Source organism: Ornithorhynchus anatinus, chromosome 7, assembly GCF_004115215.2.
Source record: "Ornithorhynchus anatinus isolate Pmale09 chromosome 7, mOrnAna1.pri.v4, whole genome shotgun sequence".
Taxonomy (NCBI): Eukaryota; Metazoa; Chordata; class Mammalia; order Monotremata; family Ornithorhynchidae; genus Ornithorhynchus; species Ornithorhynchus anatinus.
The window spans coordinates 78,840,021-78,866,281 of NC_041734.1; the positions used below are offsets into that span (position 1 = coordinate 78,840,021).

A 26,261-nucleotide genomic window follows, 5' to 3' on the forward strand; every position below is an offset into this window, starting at 1 on the left:
GATCAGGTTGTCCTACATGGGGTTCAATCTTAATCCCCATTTTCCAGATGAGGTAACTGAGGCCCAGAGAAGGGAAGTGACTTGCCCAAAGTTACACAGCTGAAGTGGCGGAGTCGGGATTAGAACCCATGACCTCTGACCACTAGAAAGAGCACAGGCTTGGGAGTCAGAGGTCGTGGGTTCTAATCCCAGATCCTCCACTTGTCATCTGTGTGACTTTGGGCAAGTCACTTAACTTCTCTGTGCCTCAGTTACTTCATCTGTAAAATGGGGATTAACTGTGAGCCTCACGGGGGACAACCTGATTACCCTGTATCTACCCCAGCGCTTAGAACAGTGCTTTGCACATGGTAAACTCTTAACATAATATAATAATAATAATGTTGGTATTTGTTAAGCGCTTCTTATATACAGAACACTGTTCTAAACGCTGGGGTAGTTATAGGGTAATCAGGTTGTTCCACATGAGGCTCACAGTTAATCCCCATTTTACAGATGAGGTCACTGAGGCACCGAGAAATTAAGTGACTTGCCCACAGTCACACAGCTGACAAGTGGCAGAGCTGGGATATATATAAATTTTACAGGATATCATTATAATTATATATTATTTTATTGATATTATTATTTATTTACAAAGCATTGTACTAAGCACTTTCATTCAATGAATCGTATTTATTGAGCATTTACTGTGCGCAGAGCACTTTAATAAGCGCTTGGGAGAGGACAATACAGCACTAAACAGTGATGTTCACTGCCCAGAACGAGTTCCCACCCACGAAGCGGCAGAGGTCGGTTCACAGGTAACAGTTAACAATAACAATTATGGTTCTTGTTAAGCGCTTACTATGTGCCAAGCACTGGTCTAAGTGCTGGGATAGATACAAGTTAATCAGGTTAGACAGAGTCCCTGTCCCACATGGGCTTCACATTCTTATCTCCAATTTCTCTCTCTTAATAGCTGTATTAACCTTAATTGCTTAATTGTGGAGAGCGTGGGAAGGTGTCCGCTGGTCTATCGTCCTCTCCCAAGCGCTTAGTCCAGTGCTCTGCACGCAGTAAGCGCTCAGTAGATAAGATTGCGTGACTTAATAAATGAAGCCGTGTGGACTCCAGGGGTCTGTGTGTGTGTTGTGTGTGACACGCTCTAAACTGTAAATCCGTTGGGGGCAGGAATTGTCTCTCTTTATTGCTGCATTGTACTCTCCCAAGCGCTTAGTACAGTGCTCTGTCCACAGTAAGCGCTCAATAAATACGACTGACTGAACGAAAGAGTAAAATTGACACACACATCCCCTAAAATGTAAGCTCGTGGTGGGCAGGGAATGTGTCTATTGCCTCTTCCCAAGCGCTTACTGCAGTGCTCTGCACGCAGTAAGCGCCCAGCGCTTAGTACAGTGCCTGGCAAACTAACTCTCTTCTCCTCTTCAAAGCCCTACTGAGAGCTCACCTCCTCCAGGAAGCCTTCCCAGACTCAGCCCCCCCTTTCCCTCTGCCCCTCCTCCCCTCCCCATCGCCCCGTCTCCCTCCCTCTGCTCTACCCCCTCCCCACCCCACAGCACTTGTGCATATTTGTATGTATTATTTATTACTCTATTTTATTAATGATGTGTATATATCTATGATTCTAATTATCTATTTTGATGCCTGACTACTTTTTTGTTTTATTTTGTGGTCTGTTTCCCCCTTCTAGACTGTGAGCCCGTTGCTGGGCAGGGATTGTCTCTATCTGTTGCCCAGTTGTACTTTACAAGCGCTTAGTTCAGTGCTCTGCACACAGTAATTGCTCAATAAATACGATTGAATGAATGAATAAATGAAGATTTCCCTTCTTCTCGGAGCGGACCTGTCCGGCCCGACTTCTCCCCGCCCCCTGGCTGGGTCTGTGGCGTGACCTTGGACAAGTCACTTCACTTCTCTAGGCCTCAGTTCCCTTCGATGTAAAATGGGGATTAAGAGTGTGAGCCTTATGTGGGACAGGGATTGGGTCCAACCTGATTACCTCGTATCTACCCTAGCGCTTAGTACAGTGTTTGGCACATAGTAAGCACTTAACAAATACCGTAATCATTATTAGTATTATTATTATTATCATTAACCCCGGCCCTTCACATCCCCATCGTCTCTGCCAGCCTCCAAGGGATCCGATGGTTAGATCACGTCCTCCTGAAATTGGGGACACCCGAGGGGGTGGTCGCAAGGGTGGGAAGAGGGGAAGGGGTGAAGCTGGGGGGTGGGAGGTCAGAGGAGGAAAGGGAGAGGTGGAAAGGAGGGATGGGAGAAAGGTGTAGGATTGGGGAGGAAGCTGGTGGGGAGGGGGAGGGATGGGGAGGGGACGAAATAGTGGGGAGGGACGGGGGGATGTCTCTGGGGGGGAAGGGGAAGGGGTGAAGAGGGGGAGAGGGCAGAGGAGGAGGAGGAGGAGGAAGGGGAGGGTTATAGAAAGGAGGGAGAGGAAAAAGGGAGTTTGTGGGATTGGGGAAATTGATGGGGTTTGAATCCCAGCTCTGCCATTAGTCAGCTGGGTGACTATTGAATGAATGAATGAATGAATGAATGAATGAATGAATGAATGAATGAATGAATGAATGACGGGGCAAGTCACTCAACTTCTCTGTGCCTCAGTTACCTCACCTGTAAAATGGGGATGAAGACTGTGAGCCTCACGTGGGACAACCTGATTGCCCTGTATCTCCTCCAGCGTTCTGCCCATAGTAAGTGCTTAACAAACACCAACATTATTATTATTATTACGGGGAGGGGGAGGGAATTGGGGGGGGGGGCCTGGAGGAGAGGGGGAGGGGTGAAGCGCGGGGAGGGCAGGGGAGGAGGAAGGGGAGGGGGGAGTAGAAAGAAAAGGAGGTGTGGGATTGGGGAGGAAATTGGTGAGGAGGGGGAGAGGGGTCGCTAGGGGGGAGGAGGCCAGAGAAGGAGGGGGAAGGGAGGGGGGAGAGATTGGGGGGGCGAAGAGGGGAAGGGGGGGAGAGAAATGGGGAGGGAGGATGGGGAGGGGGTCGGTGGGATTAAGGAGAAGGTGTGGGGGGGGGCCAGCCGCCCCCCACAACACCCTCCCCAAAACAGCCCCCCGCAACCGCCCCGCCTGGGCCAGGAAATCCCACCGCCCCTCCTCTGACCTCTGACCTCTCCCCCAGGGGACCGTCCAGGATTCGCATTGAAGGCAATTCGCATTCCGTGGCTCAGTGGAAAAGGCCGGGCTTGGGAGTCAGAGATCATGGGTTCTAATCCCGGCTCTGCCACTTGTTAGTTGTGTGACTTTGAGCAAGTCACTTCACTTCTCTGTGCCTCAGTTACCTCATCTAGAAAATGGGGATTAAGACTGTGAGCCCCCTGTAGGACAATCTGATCACTTTATATCCCCCCCAGCGCTTAGAACAGTGCTTCGCACAGAGTAAGTGCTTAACAAATGCCATCACCATTATCATTATTATTATAGTATTTGTTGAGCACTTAGTAGGTGCCGGCCAACATATTAAGAGCTAGGGTGGATTCAAGAAGCAGCATGGCGTTGTGGATAGAGCACGAACCTGGGAGTCAGAAGGGTTCGTGGGTTCTAATCCTGGCTATGCCACATGTGTGCTGGGTGACCTTGGGCAAGTCCATTCATTCATTCATTCATTCATTCATTCATTCATTCATTCATTCATTCGTATTATTGAGCACTTACTGTGTGCAGAGCACTGTACTAAGCAGTTGGAAAGCACAATTCGACAACAGAGACAATCCCTACCCAACAACGGGCTCACGGTCTAGAAGGGGAGAGACAGCAAACAAAACAAAATGAAACAAGTAGTCAGGGCTCAATAGCATCATTACAAATAAATGAAATTATAAACATATACACATCATTAATAAAATAAATAGAAATATAAATATGTACTTCAATTTTCTGGGCCTCAGTGACCTCATCTGTAAAATGGGGATTGAGACTCTGTTGCCCATGTGGGACAGTGACCGTGTTCAACTCGATTTGCTTAATAATAATAATAACAATGGTATTTGTTAAGTGCTTATTATATGCAAAGCATGTTCTAAGCGCTGGGGGGGGATACAAAGTGATTACGTTGTCCCACCTGGGGCTCACAGTCTTAATCCCCATTTTCCAGATGAGGTCACTGAGGCACAGAGAAGTGAAGTGACTTGCCCAAAGTCACACAGCTGACAAGTGGTCGATTCGGGATTAGAACCCATAACCTCTAGCTCCCAAGCCCACGCTCTTTCCACTGAGCCACGCTGCTTCTGAATCCTAGCGTTTAGTACAGTCCCCGGCACATAGTAATCGCTTAAATGCCATTCGAGCAAATCGGGTTGGACGCTGTCAATCCCTGATTTCCAGAGGAGGGAGCTGGGACACAGAGAAGTGACTTGCCCAAGGTCACTCGACTCCAAAGCCTGAGAGGTGGATTTTGCTGCTCTGAATGGAGTTTGCCCCGGGACTAAGAAAAGGGCTAGAGAAAAGGGAGTCCCTCCAATCTCTCCTCCTGGAGCAGGCCGGGGGGCATCAAGAACTGAGCTGCCAGCGGCCTCTCCCAATGGGGCAAATCCCTGCCGTCGAGCCGAATCTTGCTGACGGTTTTCCCTCCCCGCCCCCCGCCCCCCGACCTGGCTCCAATGAAATTTACCAGATCCCAACCTTAAGGCAAGAAAAAAAGTGTTTCATATACAAAGCGATCAGAGTATTTGCAGATAATTGTGACTGTCAAATACACCCGCCTGATGACATAGTGCAGAGATCTGCTCGGGGCCGGGAGGCCGGAGGCTGCTGGGGGGGACCCCTCTTTCGGCCCACTGGACGGCTGGATGGACAGATGGAGGATGTGGCTGGATAATAATAATAATAATAAAAATGATGGTATTTGTTAAGCACTTACTATGTGCCAAGCACTATTCTCAGCGCTGGGGGAGATACAAGGTAAGCAGGTTGTCCCACGTGGTGCTCACAGTTTTAATCCCCATTTTACAGATGAGGTAGCTGAGGCACAGAGAATAATAATAATAATTATGATATTTGTTAAGCACTTACTATGTGCCAGGCACTGTACAAAGCGCCGGGGTGGATACAAGCAAATCGGTTTGGCTACAGTCCCTGTCCCACGTGGGGCTCACAGTCTCGATCCCCATTTTACAGATGATGGAACTGAGGCCCAGAGAAGGGAAGTGGCTTGCCCAGGGTCACAGAGCAGACAAGGGGCAGAGGCAGGATTAGATCCCACGTCCTCTGACTCTCAAGTTGGAATTCTTTCTACTAAGCCATGATGGATGGATGGAAGGATGGACGGCTGGATGGATGGATGGATGAGCGCGCTGGATGGGTGGACGGACAGATGGATGAGTGGATGAATGGATGGACAACTGGCTGGGTGGATGGATGGCTGGTTGGACGGTCGGATGGATGGACGGCTGGATGGACGGACGTATGGATTCCCCCCCAACTTCCTTGAAGGGCCATCTTCTCCAGGAAGCCTTCCCTGACTAAGCCCTCCTTTCCTCTTCTCCCACTCCCTTCTGCATCTCCCTGGCTCGCTCCCTTTCTTCATCTGCCCTCTCAGTCCCAAATCACTTATGTCCACATCCCTCATTCATTGATTTCTATTCATTGTCTGTCTCCCCCTCTAGATTGTCAGCTCATTTGGGCAGGGAATGTATCTGTTTCTTGCTGTCCTCTCCCAAGCGCTTAGTCCATTGCTCTGCACACTGTAAGTGCTCAATAAATACGACTGAATGAATGAATGAATAAACGACTGGCTGGGAAAGCCTGCTGGCCACCGTGCCTTGTGGCTTCTTTGTCCTCCCGCCTACTCGCCAGCAGCCGGAAAAGGCGTTAGGAACATAAAGCATCGACACCCATGCACACAAATCTAGACAAATACACCATTATTATTATGCAGACCCACCCATAATAATAACGGTATTTGTTAAGCACTTACTGTGTGCCAAGACTGTACTAAGCGCTGGGGTGGATCCAAGCAAGTTGGGTTGGATATAGTCCCTTTCCCACACGGAGCTCACCATCTCCATCCCTGCTTTACAGAGGAGGTCACTGAGGCCCAGAGAAGTGAAATAACTTGCCCAAAGTCACCCAGCAGACACGTGGTGGAGGTAGGATTAGAACCCATGGCCTTGCACAGGTGGTGTCCCCTCTCCTCTCTTCTCCCCCTCCCTCCAGCTCGAAGTCCCAGGACCCCTTAGTCCAGGGAATCACCCGCTTCCCAATGCTGCATTTGCTCCCCACATTAACCTTGGGTAAGCCACTTCACTTTTCTGGGCCTCAGTTCCCTCATCTGTAAAAGGGGGATGAAAACTGTGAGCCCCACGTGGGGCAACCTGCTTACCTTGTATCCCCCCAGTGCTTAGAACAGTGCTTGGCACCTAGTAAGCACTAAACAAATGCCATCATTACTATTATTATTATTAACGCTGTATTTGTTCCCCCTGTTAAACCCGATGAGGGCGGCTTGTGAAGGCCAGTGGGCAAAACACCATCTCTGCCCATTCTCGGTTCTAATAATAATAATAATAATAATTATGGTATTTGTTAAGCACTTACTATGTGCCAAGCACTTTTCTAAGCGCTGGGGTAGATACGAGGCAATCGGGGAGGGTGATGGGGGGGTCACACTTCTCCCGCCACCCACATTCAGCTTTGAGGGTGGCTCTTCTGAGGCTTCTCCCTACAAAAAGGTGAAAGGCGAAAGGGAACGCACAAAGCAGTAAGCAGGATGACCCCTGAAAAAAAAAAAAGATGGTACTTGTTAAGCGCTTACTATGTGCCAAGCATTGATCTATACGCTGGGGGAAAAAAAAAGAAAGATGGTACTTGTTAAGCGCTTACTATGTGCCAAGCATTGATCTATACGCTGGGGTAGATACAAGGTAATCAGGTTGTCCCACGGGGGGCTCACAGTCTTCATCCCCATTTTACAGATGAGGTCACTGAGGCCCAGAGAAGTGAGGTGACTTGCTCACAGTCACACAGCTGATAAGTGGCAGAGCCAGGATTAGAACCCACGACCTCTGACTCCCAAGCCTGTGCTCTTTCCACTAAGCCACATGAGGCCTCCTAAATGAAGGTGGGGAGCCCCCACCCTCACACCCCCCCAAACACCCACCTTTCCCCTCCCTGGCCCCTTGGCTAGTGAAGCCCAGCATAGAGAAGCAGCGTGGCAGAATGGCAAGAGCCCGGGCTTGGGAGTCATTGGTCGTGGGTTCTAATTCTGACTCCTCCACTTGTCTGCTGGGTGACCTTGGGCATGTCAATTAACTTCTCTAGGCCTCAGTTACCTCATGTGTAAAATGGGGATGAAGCCTGTGAGCCCCACGTGGGACAACCTGGTGACCTTGTATCTCCCACAGCGCTTAGAACAGTGTTTGACTGTAAGCCCGTCAATGGGCAGGGATTGTCTCTATCTGTTGCCGAATTGTACATTCCAAGCGCTTAGTCCAGTGCTCTGCACATAGTAAGCGCTCAATAAATGCTATTGAATGAGTGAATGCTTGGCACATAGTAAGCACTTACCCCTCCCCCCCCCCCGGCCCACAGCACTTGTGTATACATGTACATATCTATAATTCTATGTATTTCTATTAATGCCTGTTTACTTGTTCTGATGCATATATATATCGCTAATTCTATTTATTTATATTGATGCTATTGATGCCTGTTTACCTGATTTGTTGCCTGTCTCCCCTCTTCTGGACTGTGAGCCCGTTGTGGGTAGGGATTGTCTCTATCGCTGAAGTGTACTTTCCAAGCGTTTGGTACAGTGCTCAGCACACAGTAAGCACTGAATAAATACGATTGAATGAATGAATGAAATGAATGAACAAATACCATTATTATTATTATTACTTTTATGGCCCTTCTGGCCCATCTTCCCTCCTGGGGGCGGGCTGTGGGGTTGCAGTAAGGGTCGGGCCGCCCCCTCCCCCTTTTAGGGGGGCTATTTTCTGGCTCCCCTTCCTCCTGGGGAGCTGGGCAGAGGTCAGGATGGGGTGGGGGTGGTCATGGAGCTGCTGCTGGTGGTGGTTTAGGGAAGCAGTGTGGCCCAGTGGCAAGATCCCGGGCTTGGGAATCAGAAGGTCATGGGTTCATTCATTCGACAAGCGCTTAGTACAGTGCTCTGCACACAGTAAGCGCTCAATGATCGTATTTATTGAGCGCTTATTGTGTGCAGAGCACTGTACTGAGCGCTTAGCACTGTACTAGCACTGTAGGAGAAGCAGTGTGGCCTAGTGGAAAGAGCAGGGCTTGGGAGTCAGAGGTCGTGGGTTCTAATCCCAGCTCCGCCACTTGTCAGCTGGGTGACTTTGGTCAAGCCACTTCATTGCTCTGTGCCTCAGTTACCTCATCTGTAAAATGGGGATTAAGACTGTGAGCCCCACATGGGACAACCTAATCACCTGCATCTACCCCAGCGCTTAGAACAGTGCTTGCCACATAGTAAGCGTTTAACAAATATCATCATCATAACAATAATAATAAACCGCTAATCCCGGCTCTGCCACTCGTGTGCTGTGTGACCCCAGGCAAGCCCCTTTGCTTCTCTGCCTCAATGCCCTCATCTGGAAAATGGGGGATTAAGACTGTGAGCCCCAGTGAGTTTAGAACAGTGCTCAGCACATATTAAGCTCTTAGTCCGGTGCTCTGCACACAGTAAGCGCTCAATAAATACGGTTGAATGAAATACGATGGAATGAATTAAGCTCTTAACAATTACTATAATAATAATAATAATAATTTCTCTATGCTTCAGTTATCTCATCTGGGGATTAAGGCTGTGAGCCCTCTTCGGTACAGGGATTGTGTCCAACCTCATTTGCTGGTAACCACTCCAGCGCTTAGTACAGTGCCTGACACATAGTAAGCACTTAATAAATATCATTTTCTTTATTATTATTAATAGGTTTGGGCCTCTGCAGCCCAGAGGAGGAAATGGCCATGGTCTGGTGGTCTGGAGGCGGGGGGCGACGCGCTGCTCTCTGCTCGGGGGGGGAAGGGAGGGAGTCGCTTCTTAGCTCTTTTCCAGCCAGGGTCCCCCTCCCCCCAGCCTTCTTCTCCAGGATCTCCGGTTTCCCGGGAATGGGGAGGGAGGCTCTCCCTCCGACGAATTCAGGGCTGAACCTCGGGAAAGCCTTTATTCATTCATTTAATCGTGTTTATTGAGCGCTTACTGTGTGCAGAGCACTGTAATAATCATGGTGGTATTTGTTAAGAGTTTACTATGGGCAAAGCACTGTTCTAAGCGCTGGGGGAGATACAAGGTGATCAGGCTGTCCCATGTGGGGTTCACAGTCTTCATCCCCATTTTCCAGATGAGGTCACTGAGGCACAGAGAAGTGAAGTGACTTGTCCTAGGCCACACAGCTGATAAATGGCGGAGTCGGCATTAGAACCCACGACCTCTGACTCCATTAAGCCCCGCTGCTTCCATACCTACTGAAACCAACAAATAATAATAATAACAGTGATGGTATTTGTTAAGCGCTTACTATGTGCCAAGCACTGTTCTAAGCGCTGGGGTAGATACGAGGTCAGGTTGTCCCACGTGGGGCTCACAGTCTTCGCCACTTGTCAGCTGTGTGAGCTTGGGCAAGTCACTTCACTTCTCTGTGCCTCAGTGACCTCATCTGGAAAATGGGGATGAAGACCATGAGTCCCACATGGGAAAACCGGATGCCCTTGTATTTCCCCCAGCGCTTAGAACAGTGCCTGTTACATGGTAAGCGCTTAACAAATACCAACATCATTATTATCATTATTATTAAATCCCCAATTTGGGGGAGATAGGAGGTCATCAGCTTGTCGCCCGTGGGGCTCACAGTCTCCATTCCAGCGTTTAGAACAGTGCCCAGCGTTTAGAACAGTGCTTTGCACATAGTAAGCGCTTAACAAATACCATCATTATTATTATTATTATTCCCATTTTGCAGACGAGGTCACTGAGGCCCAGAGAAGTTCAGCGGCTTGCCCAGGGTCGCGCAGCAAGCATCAAGCAAACATAAATCCAGAAGAGGGCTCCAGAAAGCCGCTGCCCCAAGCTATTCCCTAATTGTACTTTCCAAGCGCTTAGTACAGTGTTCTGCACACAGTAAGCGCTCAACAAATACGAGGGAATGGATTAATGCGTGACGGTCCTTTCCCACCCGTTTTTTTTTTTTTTTCCCAACAATAAAACAGAGAAAAGGTTTCCGGGCCGGGGGAGGTGTCTTTTGGGCCTTCCCCGAAGTCCCCTGTTGGGTTGGGGCTCGAGTAGGCTGAGCTTCAGACCTCGGGCGGGGAGAGGCCGGCCCGCCGCCTGCTTTCGTTGGGTTGAAACGACGCGGATTCCTTCCTTGCCAAGGTCCCGTCTCCCAGATTCCAAGGAGCCGCTGCTTTCCCGTTTCTCCCGGCCGAATTCCGCTCCCGAGGGATGAAATCCAAATTCTCTTTTCGGGACTTGGGGGAGTGACTTTTCAGACGCTTTTCAGAGGACGTGGAGATCACTCATTCATTCGTTCAATCGTATTTATTGAGCGCTTATTGGGTGCAGAGCACTGGACTCAGCGCTTGGAAAGTACAATTCGGCCACAGATAGAGACAATCCCTGCCCAACAACGGGCTCACAGTCTAGAAGGGGGGAGACGGACAACAAAACAAAACGAGTAGACAGGCATCAATAGCATCAAAATAGATGAATAGAATTATAGATATACACACATCATTAATAAAATAGAAAGAATAATAAATCTGTACATATATACACCAGTGTTCTGGGGCGGGAGAGGGGGTAGAGCAGAGGGAGGGAGTCGGGGCGCTAGGGAGGGGAGGAGGAGCAGAGAAAAGGGGGGCTCAGTCTGGGAAGGCCTCCTGGAGGAGGTGAGCTTTCAGTAAGTTCAGGGCTTGTCCACCACTGTGATCGAAAATAAAACTCCCGCGGGGGTCGGGGGGGGCGAACAGGGAGAGATTCTCAGAGGCAGAAATTGCGTCCGGGAAGTAATAATAATAATAGTAGTATTTGTTAAGCGCTTACTATCCGCAAGGCACTGTCCTGAGCGCTGGGGTGGATCAAGCAAATCGGGTTGGACACAGTCCCTGCCCCACGTGGGGCTCACGTTCTCAATCCCCGTTTTCCAGAGGAGGGCACTGAGGCCCAGAGAAGAATAATAAGAATAAGAATAATGGTATTTGTTAAGCACTTACTATGCGCCAAGCACTGTTCTAAGAGCTGGGGTAGTTACAAGGTCATCCGGTTGTCCCACGTGGGGCTCCCAGTCTTAATCCCCATTTTACAGATGAGGTCACTGAGGCACAGAGCAGAGAAGCGACTTGCCCCAGGTCACCAACAGACGAGTGGAGAAGCGGAATTAGAACCCAGGACCTTCTCCTGGGTTATTTATTATTAATAATAAAAATAAAAAGGATGTCGAAAAGAGGAAAAAGCCAAGTCTTTACGGAAGGCTTTTAGGCAATTCTATGGACTCGAAATGAACAGGGACCGAGGTTCCGATGCGTAAAGGAAAAAGCAGTTGAAGCAATTGCGCCTAAGGAATTGGCTCGGGAGAGAAGGGAAGTTGGAGAGGTGGTTTTCCATGGCAAGGGAAATTGGAGAGGTGGTTTTCCAAGGAAGGGAGCTAATTGCCCCCTCGAATCCACAAACAGGAATTGTTCAGACCAACCCGCCTTTGCATTCGAATCGTTTCCAGGGCTTTATTTATCTTCGACCCTTGGAAGGTCCTTGAGGGCAGAGATGCCATCTCTATTGTACTTTCCCGAGCGCTTAGAGTAGAGCTTTATACACAATGGGAGCTCAACTCGTTGAGGGAACCTGGATCCACCTTTCTAAACGCCTCGGGCGATTCCTCGGGGTTTGGGGGACGCCCTCCTGATAATAATAATAATAGTAATAATAATAATGGTATTTGTTAAGCGCTTACTATGTGCCAAACACTGTTCTAAGCGCTGGGGGAGATACGAGATAATCAGGTTGTCCCCTGTGGGAATCACAGTCTTAATCCCTGTTTTCCAGATGAGGTCAATGAGGCCCAGAGAAGTGAAGTGATTTGCCCAAATTCACACAGCTGACAAGTGGCCGAGTCGGGATTAAAACCCACGACCTCTGACTCCCAAGCCCGGGCTCTGGCAGAGTGGAAGCGCCAACCTTCCCACCAAAAAAAAATGCTGCCTCGAAAATGAGAGTGAGCAGAGGTAATAATAATTATTATTATTATTATCATAGTGATGGTATTTGTTCAGGTAAGACTGTGAGCTCTACGTGGGCCAGGGAATATGTCCAATTTGTGGATAATAATGTTGGTATTTGTTAAGCGCTTACTATGTGCAGAGCACTGTTCTAAGCGCTGGGGTAGATACAGAGTAATCAGGTTGTCCCACGTGAGGCTCACAGTTAATCCCCATTTGACAGATGAGGTAAATGAGGCACAGAGAAGTTAAGTGACTTGCTCACAGTCACACAGGATCCTTTGTCTACCCCAGCGTTTAGAACCGTGCCTGGCAGAGGCAGCGTGGCCTAGTGGCAAGAGTCGGGGCTTGGGAGTCAGAGGTCGTGGGTTCTAATCCCGGCTCGGCCACTTGTCAGCTGTGTGACTTTGGGCAAGTCGCTTCATTTCTCGGTGCCTCCTTTCCCTCATCTGTAAAATGGGGATGAAGACTGTGAACTTCACGTGGGACAACCTGATTCCCCTGTATCTCCCTAGCGCTTAGAACATTGCTTGGTACATAGTAAGGGTTTAACAAATACCCTTATTATTCCCCCAGCGCTTAGAACAATGCTTGGCACATAGTAAGCGCTTAAATACCATTAGTATTATTATTATTATTCCCCTCTCCTTGGACTCCCCCCCGCCCCCCGCTCAGGTGAGCGCTGGTACAGTTCTCTTCCCCCCGGGGGTCGCCCTCACCCTCCTCCATCCCCCCACCGGGGTCTCCCTCCCCGCCAAGGATGAGGGGATGATTTTCCCACCTGGAAAATCGGCAGCATCCCGAAAACCGGTGTATGTGTGTGGGGGGGGGGGACTGGTTGTCTCTATTGATGTATTGTCCTCTCCCAAGCGCTTAGTCCAGTACTCTGCACCACAGTAAGCGCTCAGTACCGTGGCTGAGTGGCAAGAGCCCGAGCTTGGGAGTCAGAGGTCATGGGTTCTAATCCCCGCTCCGCCACTTGTCAGCTGTGTGGCTTGGGGCAAGTCGCTTCACTTCTCTGGGCCTCATTCACCTCTTCTGGAAAATGGGGATGAAGACTGTGAGCCCCACGTGGGACATCCTGATCACCTTGTATCCATCCCAGCGCTTAGAACAGTGCTTGGCACACAGTAAGCGCTTAACAAATACAATTATTATTATTACATACGATTGAATGAATGAATGAGGGAAGCCAGTCCTGGGTTGCCGCCGGGGCCTTCGCTTGCCCCTCTGATCGCCCACCCGGAGATGCAGTGGCCAGACCACTGGGGAGGTGGGGAGCCTGGGGGTTAGTGGCCAGGGGCGCGGCAGTTGGTAGCCAATACCGGGTGCTGGGGTGACTGCCATCTCCCCGGGGATTTGCCTGTCTTTCTGCCACCACTTGTCTGCTGTGTGCCCTTGGACAAGTCACTTCCCTTCTCTGGGCCTCATTTCCCTCATCTGTATAATAGGGATGGAGCCAGTGAGGCCCACGCGGGACAGGGAGTGGGTCCGAACCGATTTGCTTGTCTCCACCCCGGCCCTTAGTACAGTGCTTGGCACCCAGTAAGCGCTGAGCAAATACTACAGTTATTATTATTATCATAATTATTCGAATTCTTCCCTTTCCTGGGCGGAGCGGCCAGTGCTTCGGGGCAGGGGAAACAGATCCCGGTCCTTGGCCTGTCCCCGGAGGAGGAGTCCTCGCACCTCTCGCGTGCCGGCCCTGCGGCGGACCTTCCAGGTGCCACGGGGCGGGGCGGGGGGTCCTGCCAGAACCCCGCACCGTCCCCCGGAACCCCGCACTGACCCCCAGGTCCCCGCACCGACCACCGGGTCCCCGCACTGACCCCCAGGTCCCCGCACCGACCACCAGGTCCCCGCAGTGACCCCCAGAACCCCGCACTGACCCCCAGGTCCCCGCACCGACCCCCAGGTCTCCTCACCAATCTACAGGTCCCCGCATCGACCACCAGTTCTCCGCACCGTCCCCCGGAACCCCGCACTGACCCCCAGAACCCCACACTGACCCTCAGGCCCCCGTGTTGACCACCTGAACCCCGCACCGCCCTCCAGAACCCCGCACCGCCCCCCAGGCCCCCGCACCACCCACCAGAACTCCGCCATGACCCCAGAACCCCGCACCGACCCCCAGAACCCCGTACCGTCCTCCAGAACCCCACACTGACCCCCAGGCCCTGCACCAACCTCCAGAGCCCCGCACCGACCCCCAGACCCCCGCGCCGCCCTCCAGAATCCCACACTGACCCCCAGAACCCCGCATTGACCCCCAGAACCCCCCACCGACCCCCAGGCCCCCGCACCGACCCCCAGGGTGGGGAAGGGTCGGTGGTCTCCCGCTCAGGCCGTTGCGGGCGAGGGGTCGCGGGGGTTCGCGGGGAGGGGGACCGGACACGCACAGACACACTCACGCCCCCACACAACCTCACCCCCTTTGCCCCCCGTGTCCGTCGGTCCTGGGTCGGGGGTCGCTGAGCCTGGGCGAGGGCTTGCGTGGCTTTGCGGCCCGCAGCCTCCCGATGACGGCCCAGGCGGGGTCGCAGTGTGGGGGGACAAGGCCGGCTCGGGGAGCGGGGCTGCGGAGGGAAAGCATCCTAATCATCCCCATCGTCCTCATCGTGACCTTCGTTAAGCGCTCACTATGGGCCAGTCACTGTACTAAGCGCTGCGGTGATACAAGCCAATCGGGTTGGACCCAATCCTTGTCCCAAACGGGCTCGGGAGTGGGACTGGTGCGGATAATAATAATTATTGTTATAACCATAATTGTGGAATATAATAATAACGATAATGGTATTTGTTAAGCTCTTCCTATGTGCAAAGCACTGTTCTAAGCGCTGAGCACTCTTCTATTTATTAAGCCCTGACTATGTGCCAGGCCCAGGACTAAGCGCTGGAGTGGATACAAGGTAATCGTGTTGGATGAAGTCACTGTCCCACAGGGGCTCGGGAGTGGGGTTGGTGTGGATAATAATAATAATAATAATAATAGTGATTGTGGCGTTTTGGTAAGCGCTTACTATGTGCCAGGCCCTGGACTAAACGCTGGAGTAGATACAAAGTAATCGGGCTGGACACAGTCTCCTACAGGGGCTCGGGAGTGGGGCTGGTGCGCTTAATAATAATAATAATAATAATAATAATAATAATAATAATGACCTGTGGCATTTGTTAAGCGCTTCCTCTGTGCCAGGCCCTGTACTAAGCGCTGGAGTAGATACAAGGTAATCAGGTTGGACAAAGTCACTGTCCCACAGGGGCTCGGGAGTGGGGCTGGTGCGGGTAATAATAATAATAATGATAATAATAACAATCCTAATAGTGGTTGTGGCATTTTATAGCGCTTCCTATGTGCCAGGCCCTGTACTGAGCGCTGGAGTAGATACAGAATAATCAGGTTGGACACAGTCCCTGTTCCACAGGGGCTCGGGATTTGAGGCCGGTCCGGGCAATAATAATATTACTAATAATAATGATAACAGTGATTGTGGCATTTGTTAAGTGCTTCCTATGTGCCAGGTCCTGGACTGAGCGCCGGAGTAGCTACAAGGTAATCGTGTTGGACAGAGTCCCTGCCACCCAGGGGCTAGGGGGCTGGGGTCGGGTCCGACGACCCCCCGCGACTTGCCCTGCCCGCAGCCCACTCGGGGGAGCGTGGGAAACCGCAGCCCCTTCCTCCTCCCTTCCCTGGGCCGCCCCCTCCCCGCGTCCTGCCTTTCATTCGTTCATTCAGTCGTATTTATTGAGCGCTGCCTGCCTACCTTCACAACGCGCCCCTTTGCCTCCGCAGCACGTTCTGTCCCCCCCGCCGTTTAACCGCATCTCTCCCCTCCCCTTTGCCTTTAAACTCGACCTGGTGCCCCCAGCCCCACTTCATAGTAAGCGCTTAATAAATACCATTATGATTGTTCTGATTATTTCCACGCGCTTGCTCAGGATGCGGGATTTTTTGCTCCGCAGGCCCACGGGGGTGCGGGGAAAGGAAAAACGACAACAACCTCGTACCGCCCCGGCTGTCCAAGGCCTCCCCCTCCTTCCCCCCGACCCCCGTGTCCTCCCCTCGCCCCTGCACAGTGGTGGCTTCCCTTCCCCGCACCCCCCTAATAATCAGAATTCGGCTATTTGTTGGGCGCTTACTGTTGGCCGAGCACTGTTCTAATGGCTGGGGTAGAGAAGCAGCCTGGCTCAGTGGCAAGAACCCGGGCTTGGGAGTCAGAGGTCGTGGGTTCTAATCCCGTGCTCCTCTACTTGTCAGTTGGGTGACTTGGGGCAAGTCCCTTCAGTTCTCTGGGCCTCAGTGACCTCATCTGGAAAATGGGGATGGAGACCGTGAGCCCCACAGGGGACAACCTAATTACTTCGTATCTACCCCAGGGCTTAGAACAGTGCTTGGCACATGGTAAGCACCTAACAAATACATCATTACTATTATTGTTATTATTATTATACGAGATAACCAAGGACCGGCTGGGTCACGCTTCCCATCTATGTCGGAGGGAAAACGAGTATCGAATCCCCTGTCTATAGAAGAGGGAATCGAGGCACGAAGAAGGTAAGTGACTCGGCCAAGAACACCCAGTAGACGATCATTCATTCATTGCATCTTATTTATTGAGCTCTTCCTGTGTGCAGACCACTGGACTAAGTGTTTGGGAGAGGACAGCAGAGCAACAAAGAGGGACAATCCCTGGCTCCAAGGAGCTCCCTCGTCACGCCCGTGGCCGGCCTCCTCTCCCTTCTCAGACCCCCCCCCTCCCCTCTTCTTCTCCCGCCGGCCCTCCTCGGGGTCAGTTTCCAGCTCTCTGAGCGACCCCGAAGACGGGATGGTCCTAGTGGACCCCTTGTCCCGGGCCGGGGGTCTGGGACCCGGCTGCGGGGAGCGGGGCAGGCCGCCCCCTCCCCCCTTATTTTCAGCGAGCCTCTTTCCTTCCCCCCGAGGCTGCCCTGCTTCACCTAGGCCCTGTCCGGTCCTGTCTTCTTGTGTCCTGTCCTGTCTTGTCCGGTCCTGTCTTGTTCTGTCCTGTCCGGGCCTGTCCTGTCTGGCTCTGTCCTGTCTGGTCCTGCCTTGTTCTGTCCAGTCCAGTTCTGTCTTGTTCTGTCCTGTCCGGTTCTGTCCTGTCCTGTTCTGTCTTGTTCTGTCCTGTCCTGCCTTGTTCTGTCCTGTCCGGGCCTGTCCTGTCTGGCTCTGTCCTGTCCGGTCCTGTCTTGTTCTGTCCTGTCCGGTCCTGCCTTGCTCTGTCCTGTCTGGTCCTGCCTTATTCTGTCCTGTCCGGGCCTGTCCTGTCCGGTTCTGTCCTGTCCAGTTCTGCCTTGTTCTGTCCTGTCCGGGCTTGTCCTGTCCACTTCTGTCCTGTCCGGCCCTGTCAGGTCCTGGTCAACCGCGGGGAGGCCAGGATCAGGCTCCGGGGCAGAGACCGGGCCGGGCCGGGCCGGATCGGGCGCCGAGAAAGGGAGGACACACCACAGCGGCCCGGGAATAATAATAATAATAATTAATGAGAATGAGAACAGACACCCCCCAACCCCCTTAGAGGTGGGGTGGGGAGAATCGGCCTCCGGGGAAGGGGGCGAGGGAATGACCCTGGCCCTGGAATAATCCCAATAATAATGCTAATAATAGGGAGAACAAACCCCTGCTGCAGGCGAGTAGGGAGAAGCGGGCTCAGGGATGGAGAAAATTGGGCGGCGGGGCGGGGGAAATGGGGCGGCTGGGAAGGGAGAATTGTTCCCCGTTAGCAGAAATCGGGCTGCGGGATGGGGGAAATCGGGCGTCGGGGCAGGGAGAATCGGGTGTAGGGACAGGGGAAATCGGGCTGCGGGGCAGGGGAAACGGGTGTCTGGGCAGGGGAAATCGGGCGTCGGGGAAAGCAGAATTGGGTGCTGGGGCAGGGGAAATCGGGCGTTGGGGAAAGGAGAATTGGGCGCCGGGGCAGGGGAAATCGGGCGTCGGGGTAGGGAGAATCGGGCGCCGGGGCAGGGGAAATCGGGCGTCGGGGTAGGGAGAATCGGGCGCCGGGGAAGGAGAAATCGGGCGTCGGGGTAGGGAGGATCAGGCTACGGGGCATGGGAAATCGGGCGTCGGGGTAGGAAGAATCGGGCGTCGGGGCAGGAGAAATCGGGCGTCGGGGCAGGGGAAATCGGGCGTCGGGGCAGGGGAAATCGGTCTGCGGGGCAGGGGAAATCGGGCGACGGGTGAGGGCAGAGCCGGAGGGGGAAGGGTAAATTGGGGCGGGGGCGAAGAGGGGCAGAAATATGGAAGGGAAGGAAAATGCGGGGGGAGAAGCGGCCTGATGCCCGGGCACCACCAACACCCGCCGGGCAGCACCGGCCGCAACGTTTCTGGCATCCGCCCGACGGGCACCGAAGCCTCGATCTTGGGGCTGGAAATTCCGGGCGAAAAAAAAAATTCCGGGACGGGCGTGAAGCCGGATCGCCAGGATCCGAAATTCAAAAACACACACACACACAAAAAAACACCCGGCCGAGTCACTGCGGTCGAAAAATTTCAGGCCTTTCGGATGAGGTCCCGAAAAGCGGGGCAGGATTCACACTCAAACCTTTCCCTCCACCCCACCCAGCGCCATTCTGTTAAAAAAAACACCCCAAAATCTTGCGGTTGATTTTCCCACTCAAGGATCGGGAAAACGAAAGAAAACGCAACGTTTGGGGGAGGCCCGACGATCGCGACAATTCCCCCCACGGGGTCCCTAAAAAAAGGGGGAAAATCCTAGCTCCCAGGGAAGTCATTCGTTTCTAAATATCATTTTTTCCCCCTCTTCGTGGTCGAAAATCAATCGGTGGAAATAATCGCTTATTGCACTTGAAATAGGGCGCTGCTTTTCTAAAAAAGAAAGGAAAAAAACAAACAAAAAAACCCCAAACTCCGCACTAAAATGCGTAGTAATTTGAAACAGAGAAGGCCTTTATTAGGGAAAAAAAGGAAGGAAAAAAAACCAACCGAAAAGAGGAAAACAAAAAAGAAAAGACACACAAGGGGTATACGTTACCAAACTTCCAAGAATTCGCTTTTAAAATGGAAACGAGCTAAGAGACACGTTAACCCGCTTAAATCTACGAACTTTCGTTGTAGTTTTTCTTCTCTTGGGCCTGTGGACCTGTTTTGGGGGACACAAGAGGCATTTCCCTGTCTTCGATCCAGAGTTTACAATATTTCAGGGATCCTTCCGTCTAACACCAAAACGAAAAACCAAATAAAAAAAGAGAAAGTTCTCAGATTTGTTTTTTTTTTTTAAAAAAGGTGTAAAATTGGCAACCGAACTAACGGCGGTATATATTTAACTACTTAATTGGATGCGTTATTCAAATGGCTCTTCGGAGGGGTTTAATAATTCAGACTTAATCGTTGGGGTAGACACCTGATCAATTATTTACAACTTTATAAAATATTGAGCGCATTAGAAACGCTGCGGCGGGGAGTCTTTTGCGCCTTTTTCATTGGAGGGCCCGAAATCGGGTTGTTGGAAACCCATTCTCGTAGGGTTTAGGGGAGTGTTCGCTGGCCACTGGAAAATGAGGATCTTCCACCGGGGGTGTTTATAAAATAGCTCATTAATGGCTGGGGGATGAATCGCTCCAACCAGGAGCATCATCAGATATAATAATAGTGACGAATCAGACAAGGGAGATTCTTGGCTAAACCATTGGCCTTTTTCTTTCTTTTCTTTTTTTTTATTCCCCCCCCCAAAAGTACCGAAGTCCTAATATCACCAATTCTTCTAAGTTTCTGGACATCGGTCGGGAGGAAGGCTTCGGAGTTCAGTTCATCCCCGAGGTAAGGAGGGAAACGCAACCGATGGTTATTCACGGGTTATCACTTGGTCGTGCCATCTTCGAGAGATGGTTTTTCCGCTTCCACCCGAGACCCAGTTTTAAGGCTTTTGGCGGTGGTGGCGGGGGAGATTCTAGGAAATAATAATTTAAAAAAAAAATAATATGATGGCCCAATTTACATTTTCTTTGCAGGAAAAAAAGGGAGTAAGATCGCCCCACTTACAGTTTCTTTGCAGGGAAGAATAAAAAGGACTATGACCGCCCAATTTACAATTTCTTTGCAGGATAAAAAAAGGGACTACGACCGCCCAATTTACAATTTCTTTGCAGGGGAAAAAAAAGGAATACGATCGCTCAACTTACAGTTTCTTTGCAGGAAAAAGAAAAAGGAGTACGATCGCCCAACGTACAGTTTCTTTGCAGGGGAAAAAAAAGGAATACGATCGCCCAACTTACAGTTTCTTTGCAGGAAAAAAAAAGGAATACGATCGCCCAACTTACAGTTTCTTTGCAGGAAAAAGAAAGGAATACGATCGCCCAACTTACAGTTTCTTTGCAGGAAAAAATAAAAGAATACGATCGCCCAAGTTGCAATTTCTTTGCAGGAAAAAAATAAAAGGAAGACGATCGCCCAACTTACAATTTCTTTACAGGGGAGGGAAAAAAAGGAATACGATCGCCCAACTTGCAATTTCTTTGCAGGGGGGAAAAAAAGGAAAACGATCGCTCAACTTGCAATTTCTCTGCAGGGGGAATAAAAGGAAAACGACCGCCCAACTTACAATTTCTTTGCAGGGGGAAAAAAAGGAAAACGATCGCCCAACTTGCAATTTCTTTGCAGGGGGAAAATAAAGGAATACGATCGTCCCACTTACAGTTTATTTGCAGGGGGAAAAAAAAAGGAATACGACCTCCCCACTTACAGTTTCTTTGCAGAAAAAAGAAATCGATAGCCCAACTTAGAGTTTATTTGCGGGGATAAAAAAGGAACAGGATCGCCCAACTTACACTTTCTTTGCAGGGAAAAGAAAAAGAAAACGATCGCCCCCCTGAGAGTTTTTTGGGCAGGGAAAAAATAGGAATCCGATCGCCCAATTTACAGTTTCTTGGGGGGAAAATGAGAAAAGGAATACGGTCGCCCCACTTACAGTTGGTTTGCAGGCAGGGTTTTTTTTCCCAGGGTAAATCGGGTGGGTTTGAAGCCCGTTCTGCATTGCCGAGGTGCGGTGGGGGTGGGGGGCGCGCGCGCGCTCCCCCGCCGCCCGGGCGCGCGCTCCCCCGGCGGAGAGGCGCGTTTTCCGCGGCGGCGCTGGGCTTGGCCCTCTGGCGCCGCCGTACGGGCTGCGCCTCTTAAGGGGGAACCCGGGCGGGCCGGGAAGCGGCGGGCGGTGCGGGCCGAGCTGCGGGGGGACCGCCGCGCCGGGGAGGAGGGGGGGCGTCGCGGCAGTAGCTCCGCGCGCGGCCGCTCGGCGTCTCGCGGGGCCCGCCCCCCCCACCACCACCCCCGGCCGCCCACGTGCCCGGGTTTTAAGGAGGCCCCCGCGGCCGGCCGGCCGAGATGCCCGGCGGAGGCCGGTCCACCTTAAGGCGGCCGCCCGCCGCCTCCTTGCCCCGCCGATGCCGGCGCTGTGCGGGCTGCGGGCAGGGAGGGCGGGAGGGCCCGACCTCCGGCCGCCCGCACCTCCGCGCCCCCCGCCATGCCCGTCCCCGCCCGCCCTCCCAAATCAGACACCCCGCCCTCCCGCGCCCCGGCCTCCTCCTCCTCCTCCAGGCAGCCCTCCGGGCAGGTCCTGAGAGCCCGCCGGCCGCGCTCCCCCTCCCCCCTCCTGCTGCTGCCAGGGTCGGCTCTACCCCCCCCGCACACACAACCTCTCCATCATATCTACTCCATAGGCATCATATATAGATGTATGCATCATCTATCTCTATCTATCTATCACTTATTCCCCAGCCCCAAATAACCCAGAAACTCTCCCTCGTGCGCGCGCCTCTCCCCCCCCCCTTCAAATTATGATGTTGGGGAGGAGGAAAGGGAGGGAGGAGAATGGGAAACCAAGGACAACCCAAAAGGACTCACTTGGCCTGATGACTCAACGCAACTAATAATCATCATCTCCCGCCTCCGTCGGTTGGCGTGTGTGTGTGTGTGTCGGAGAGTCCGGCGGCGGCTGGAGGAGGAGGAGGAGGAGGAAGAGGCCTTCTCCCCTCCCTGCTCCCGCTGCTGCTCCTGCTTTTCCCGGCGTTGTCGTCTTCCTCCTCCTCCCTCTGCAATTGAGTTCTCTCCCGGAGGTGTAAAAAGGCGTCTCTCTGGGTGTCTCTGCGTGTCTCTGTGTGTGTGTCTCCTCCCCCTCCCTTCCCGGGTGTCCTCCTGCCTCCTCTCCCCCCCTTTTCCCACCTCCTCCAATCCCCCCCTTTCCCTGGAACCCTCCCTCTCCCCCCCCCCCATCATCATCATCATCATCATCATCATCACAATCATCCCTGCACGAGAAGCCACCCTGACCCAGAACCTTCAACTCCAGGGCTTCGACGCGGAAAGGGAAAGGGAGCGGGAAGGAAGCGACCAAGAAAGGAAAAGGAGGAAACCGAGAAAACTTTCCACCCTGGATTCTCTACTTTTGATCCATGGACAGAGCCCACCGCAGCCCAGTTTCCGACAGACCCTGAACAGTAAGTCCCGAAGAGATGGACACCCGGACCCCTCCCACTCCGGGGGGTTGGGAAGGACCGGCTTCCCGGGGGGGAGGGCCGGGGGACGGCATTCCCACTTCTCCTTTCCCTCTCCCGTCTTCCACCCGGGATGTGGGAAGGACCGGCTCCGGGGAGGGGGCGAAAAACGGCATTCCTACTTTTCCTTTCCCTCTCCCGTCCTCCACCCGGGATGTTGGAAGGACCGGCTCCGGGGGGAAAAACGGCATTCCTACTTTTTCCTTTCCTTCTCCTTTTCTCGTCCTCCACCCGGGATGCTGGAAGGACCGGTTCCGGGGGGAAAAACGGCATTCCTACTTTTCCTTTCCTTCTTTTCCCGTCCTCCTCCCGGGATGATGGAAGGACCGGCTCCGGGGAGGAAACGGCATTCCCACTTTTTCCTTTCCTGCTCCTTTTCCCGTCCTCCGCCCGGGATGTTGGAAGGACCGGCTCCGGGGAGGGGGGAAAAACGGCATTCCTACTTTTCCTTTCCTTCTGCTTTTCCCGTCCTCCACCCGGGATGTGGGAAGGACCGGCTCCGGGGAGGAAAACGGCATTCCTACTTTTCCTTTCCTTCTGCTTTTCCCGTCCTCCATCCCAAGGTGTTGGAAGGACCGGCTCCGGGGGGCGAAGAAGAGCTTCCTACTTTTCCTTTCCTGCTCCTTTTCCCGTCCTCTTCCTCCTCTTCTCCTCCTGTAGTTTATCGACCGGCTTCCAACCACCCCTGCTTCCCTTCCTCGTCTCTCCCCACTCCTCTCCCCTCTTCATTCAGTGGTATTTATGGAGCGCGCACTCTGTGCAAAGCACTGTACTAAACGCTCCTCGTTCTCCTCCTCTCCCTTCCTCATTCAGTCGTACTTCTGGAACGCGCTGTGCATTCAAAGCACTGTACTAAGCGCTCCTCGTCCTCCTCCTGTCCCCCTCCAGTCGTTTTTAAGGAGCGCCTACAGTGGGCAAAGCACTGTTCTAAACGCTCCTCGTCCTCCTCGCTCTTCCTCCTCTCCCCTCCTCATTCAGTCGGATTTCTGGAGCACACACTGTATTCAAAGCACTTGCCCTAAGCGCTCCCCGTCCTCCTCCTCTCCCTCTCATTCAGTCCTATTTATGGAGCGCCCACAGTGTGCACAGCACTGTTCTAAGCGCTCCTCGTCCTCCTCGTTCAGTCGTATTTCTGGAGCGCACACTGTGTTCCAAGCACTGTACTAAGCGCTCCTTGTCCTCCTCCCCTCTCCTCCTCCCCATGAAGTCGCATTTATCGAGCACTCATTAGGTGCAAACCACTGTACTAAGCGCTGTCCGTCCTTCTCTTCTTTTCCTTCTCCCCCTTCCTCATTCAGTCGCATTTATTAAGCGCTCACTGTGTGCAAAGTACTAAGACCTCTTCGACCTCGTCCTCGCCCTCTCTCCCCCCTCTTCTCCCCCTCCTCATTTACTCATATTTACGGAGCGCTCACTGTGTGCAAAGCACTGTACTAAGCGCCCCTCGTCCTCCTCTCTTCCTCCTCTCCCCTCCTCATTCAGTCATATTTATGGAGCGCTCACTGTATCCAAACCACTGTACTAAGCGCTCCTCGACCTCATCCCCTCTCTCCCCACCCCTCTTCCCCCTCCTCATTCAGGCGTATATATGGAGCACTCACTGTGTGCAAAGCACTGTACTAAGCGCTCTTCGTCCTCCTCTCTTCCCCCTCTTCCTTCTTCATTCAGTCGTCTTTATGGAGCGCTCACTGTGTGCAAAGTACTGTAGTAAGCGCTCCTCGTCCTCCTCTCTTCCTCCTCTTCCTTCCTCATTCAGTCGTCTTTATGGAGCGCTCACTATGTGCAAACCACTGTACTAAGCGCTCCTCGTCCTCCTCTCTTCTTCCCTTATGCAGTCGTCTTTATGGAGCGCTCACTGTGTGCAAAGTACTGTACTAAGCGCTCCTCGTCCTTCTGTCTTCCTCCTCTCCCTTCCTCATTCAATCGTATTTATGGAGCGCTCACTGTGTGCAAAGCACTGTACTAAGCGCTCCTCATCCTCCTCTCTTCCTCCCCTCCCTTCCTCATTCAGTCGTATTTATGGAGCGCTCACTGTCTGCAAACCACTGTACTAAGCGCTCCTCATCCTCCCCTCTCCCTCCTCATTCAGTGGCATTTATGGAGCGCTCACTGTGTGCAAAGCACTGTAGTAAGCGCTCCTCGTCCCGGTCCTAGTCCTCCCCACCATCCTCCTGCGGCCCCTGGATCGCCCCCGATCTCCAGCTCACTAGCCCCGTCTCCTTACCCCCACCTTGAGCACCGGGTGCCTACTTTTTGGACGCCCCCTCCCCCCCCCCAAAAAACCCAACCCAACCCAGATGGGATGCCGGCAGTCCCGGGATCGCGGGGGGCCTGGAGGGGCCCACAAAAAGTCAAGCCCCCGATGCAGGAAAAGTGGCCACCGCCTCCAGGAAGGCCACCTTCGGGTGGCTGCTCCTGCGGAGGAGGGGGATAATTGGGGGGTGGGGGGCGGCTGGGGCTCCTCTGTGTTTAAAACTCCTTGGAGCAACACAGAACAACGTTGCGAAATAATAAGAGTAATGGAGGGGGGGGTCCCCCCCGGAGGGAGGCCCAGAAGGACGGATGACCTCTGACCTCCGCCCCCCAAATCTGGGCGGGCGGGGACGAGGCCGGGCCCACGTGCATGCATGTCCCCCCCCACCCCCCTCCCGGGCTAATAACACGGGTACACAGCCGTGTGTGTGTATGGGTGTGTACGTGTGGGTGTGTACGTGTGTGTTTGTGTGTGTGTGTCTTCCAAAGTTCAGTCCTTTTTCCTCCGCGGCTCCCGGGGCCGGGCAGGGCTGGACCCAGGACCCCGGATCCCGGACAACCCCCTCCACCCCCGGATCGGGGGCAAATGCAAGGACCACCCCCCTAAAAAAAAAAAAAGAAAGCCCCCAGCTCCAATTCCTCCCCCCCTTTTAATTTTTTTTTGCAACACGGGCTGAAGTCGGGGTTACTTTTGCACAACCGAGCTCGTCCCCGGGCTTGCCCATGTAACACGTGCGGGACCGCCTTCCCTCCCCCCCCCCCCGTTTGATTTTCCTTTTTATTTTATTTTTTTAAAAAAAGCCCTTTTTTTTTCCTCCCGCTCCCGGCGCAGGTCCCTGTTCGTTTTATTGCGAGCTGCCGGTGGGGAGTTCGAGCCCGCGGAGGCCGAGGAGCCCGAGGAGTCCGAGGAGCCCGAGGAGCATGGAGCGGCGGAGCGCCAGCCCCTGCCTCCGCGACATCCGCGACAGCCGCGACAGCCGCGACAGTCCCGACCGGAGGAGCGGCAGCCCCGACCCCAAAGGGCCCCCGCCCCCCAAGGCCGCCCGGCTCGACCAGAACGGCAGCCCCATGGGCGCCCGGGGGAGGCCCAACGGTGCAGCCCTGCCCAAGGCCCCCCAAGGAGGTGAGTCCAATAAACGACCCCCCACATTGGGGGAGGGTCCCCCACCATCCCCCCATCCGCCCCCCATCCGCCCCCCACCACTCCCTTCCCCCTTGCCAAGCACCAGGGGCCCAGCCTCCCCCCGTCATGCCAAACCTGAGCCCGGCGTGGGCAAGGACTGGCCCTCTTTTA

General features: G+C 53.1%; 1 protein-coding gene and 1 long non-coding RNA gene across 3 annotated transcripts in view; one reads left to right on the forward strand and one right to left on the reverse strand.

Moving 5' to 3' along the window:
* Positions 1–19,085: 19,085 nt before the first annotated feature.
* LOC114813311 lies at positions 19,086–22,193 on the reverse strand. Of its 2 annotated transcripts, none has more exons than XR_003761031.2 (2): positions 22,065–22,193; positions 19,086–20,118 (listed from the first exon to the last, which is right to left on the reverse strand). It is a non-coding gene; the product is annotated as an uncharacterized LOC114813311 (long non-coding RNA). The 2 variants fall into 2 exon arrangements; XR_003761032.2 differs by lacking the exon at positions 22,065–22,193 and adding an exon at positions 21,136–21,245.
* The window catches only part of SATB2 (SATB homeobox 2), a 188,458-nt gene continuing 181,895 nt past the window's right edge, over positions 19,699–26,261 (forward strand). The window contains exons 1-3 of the mRNA XM_029069788.2: positions 19,699–19,988; positions 22,510–22,657; positions 25,800–26,090. Of these exons, the coding sequence (XP_028925621.1) occupies positions 25,889–26,090 (202 nt within the window). The 5' untranslated portion in view covers positions 19,699–19,988; positions 22,510–22,657; positions 25,800–25,888. The remainder of the gene's footprint in view (positions 19,989–22,509; positions 22,658–25,799; positions 26,091–26,261) is intronic.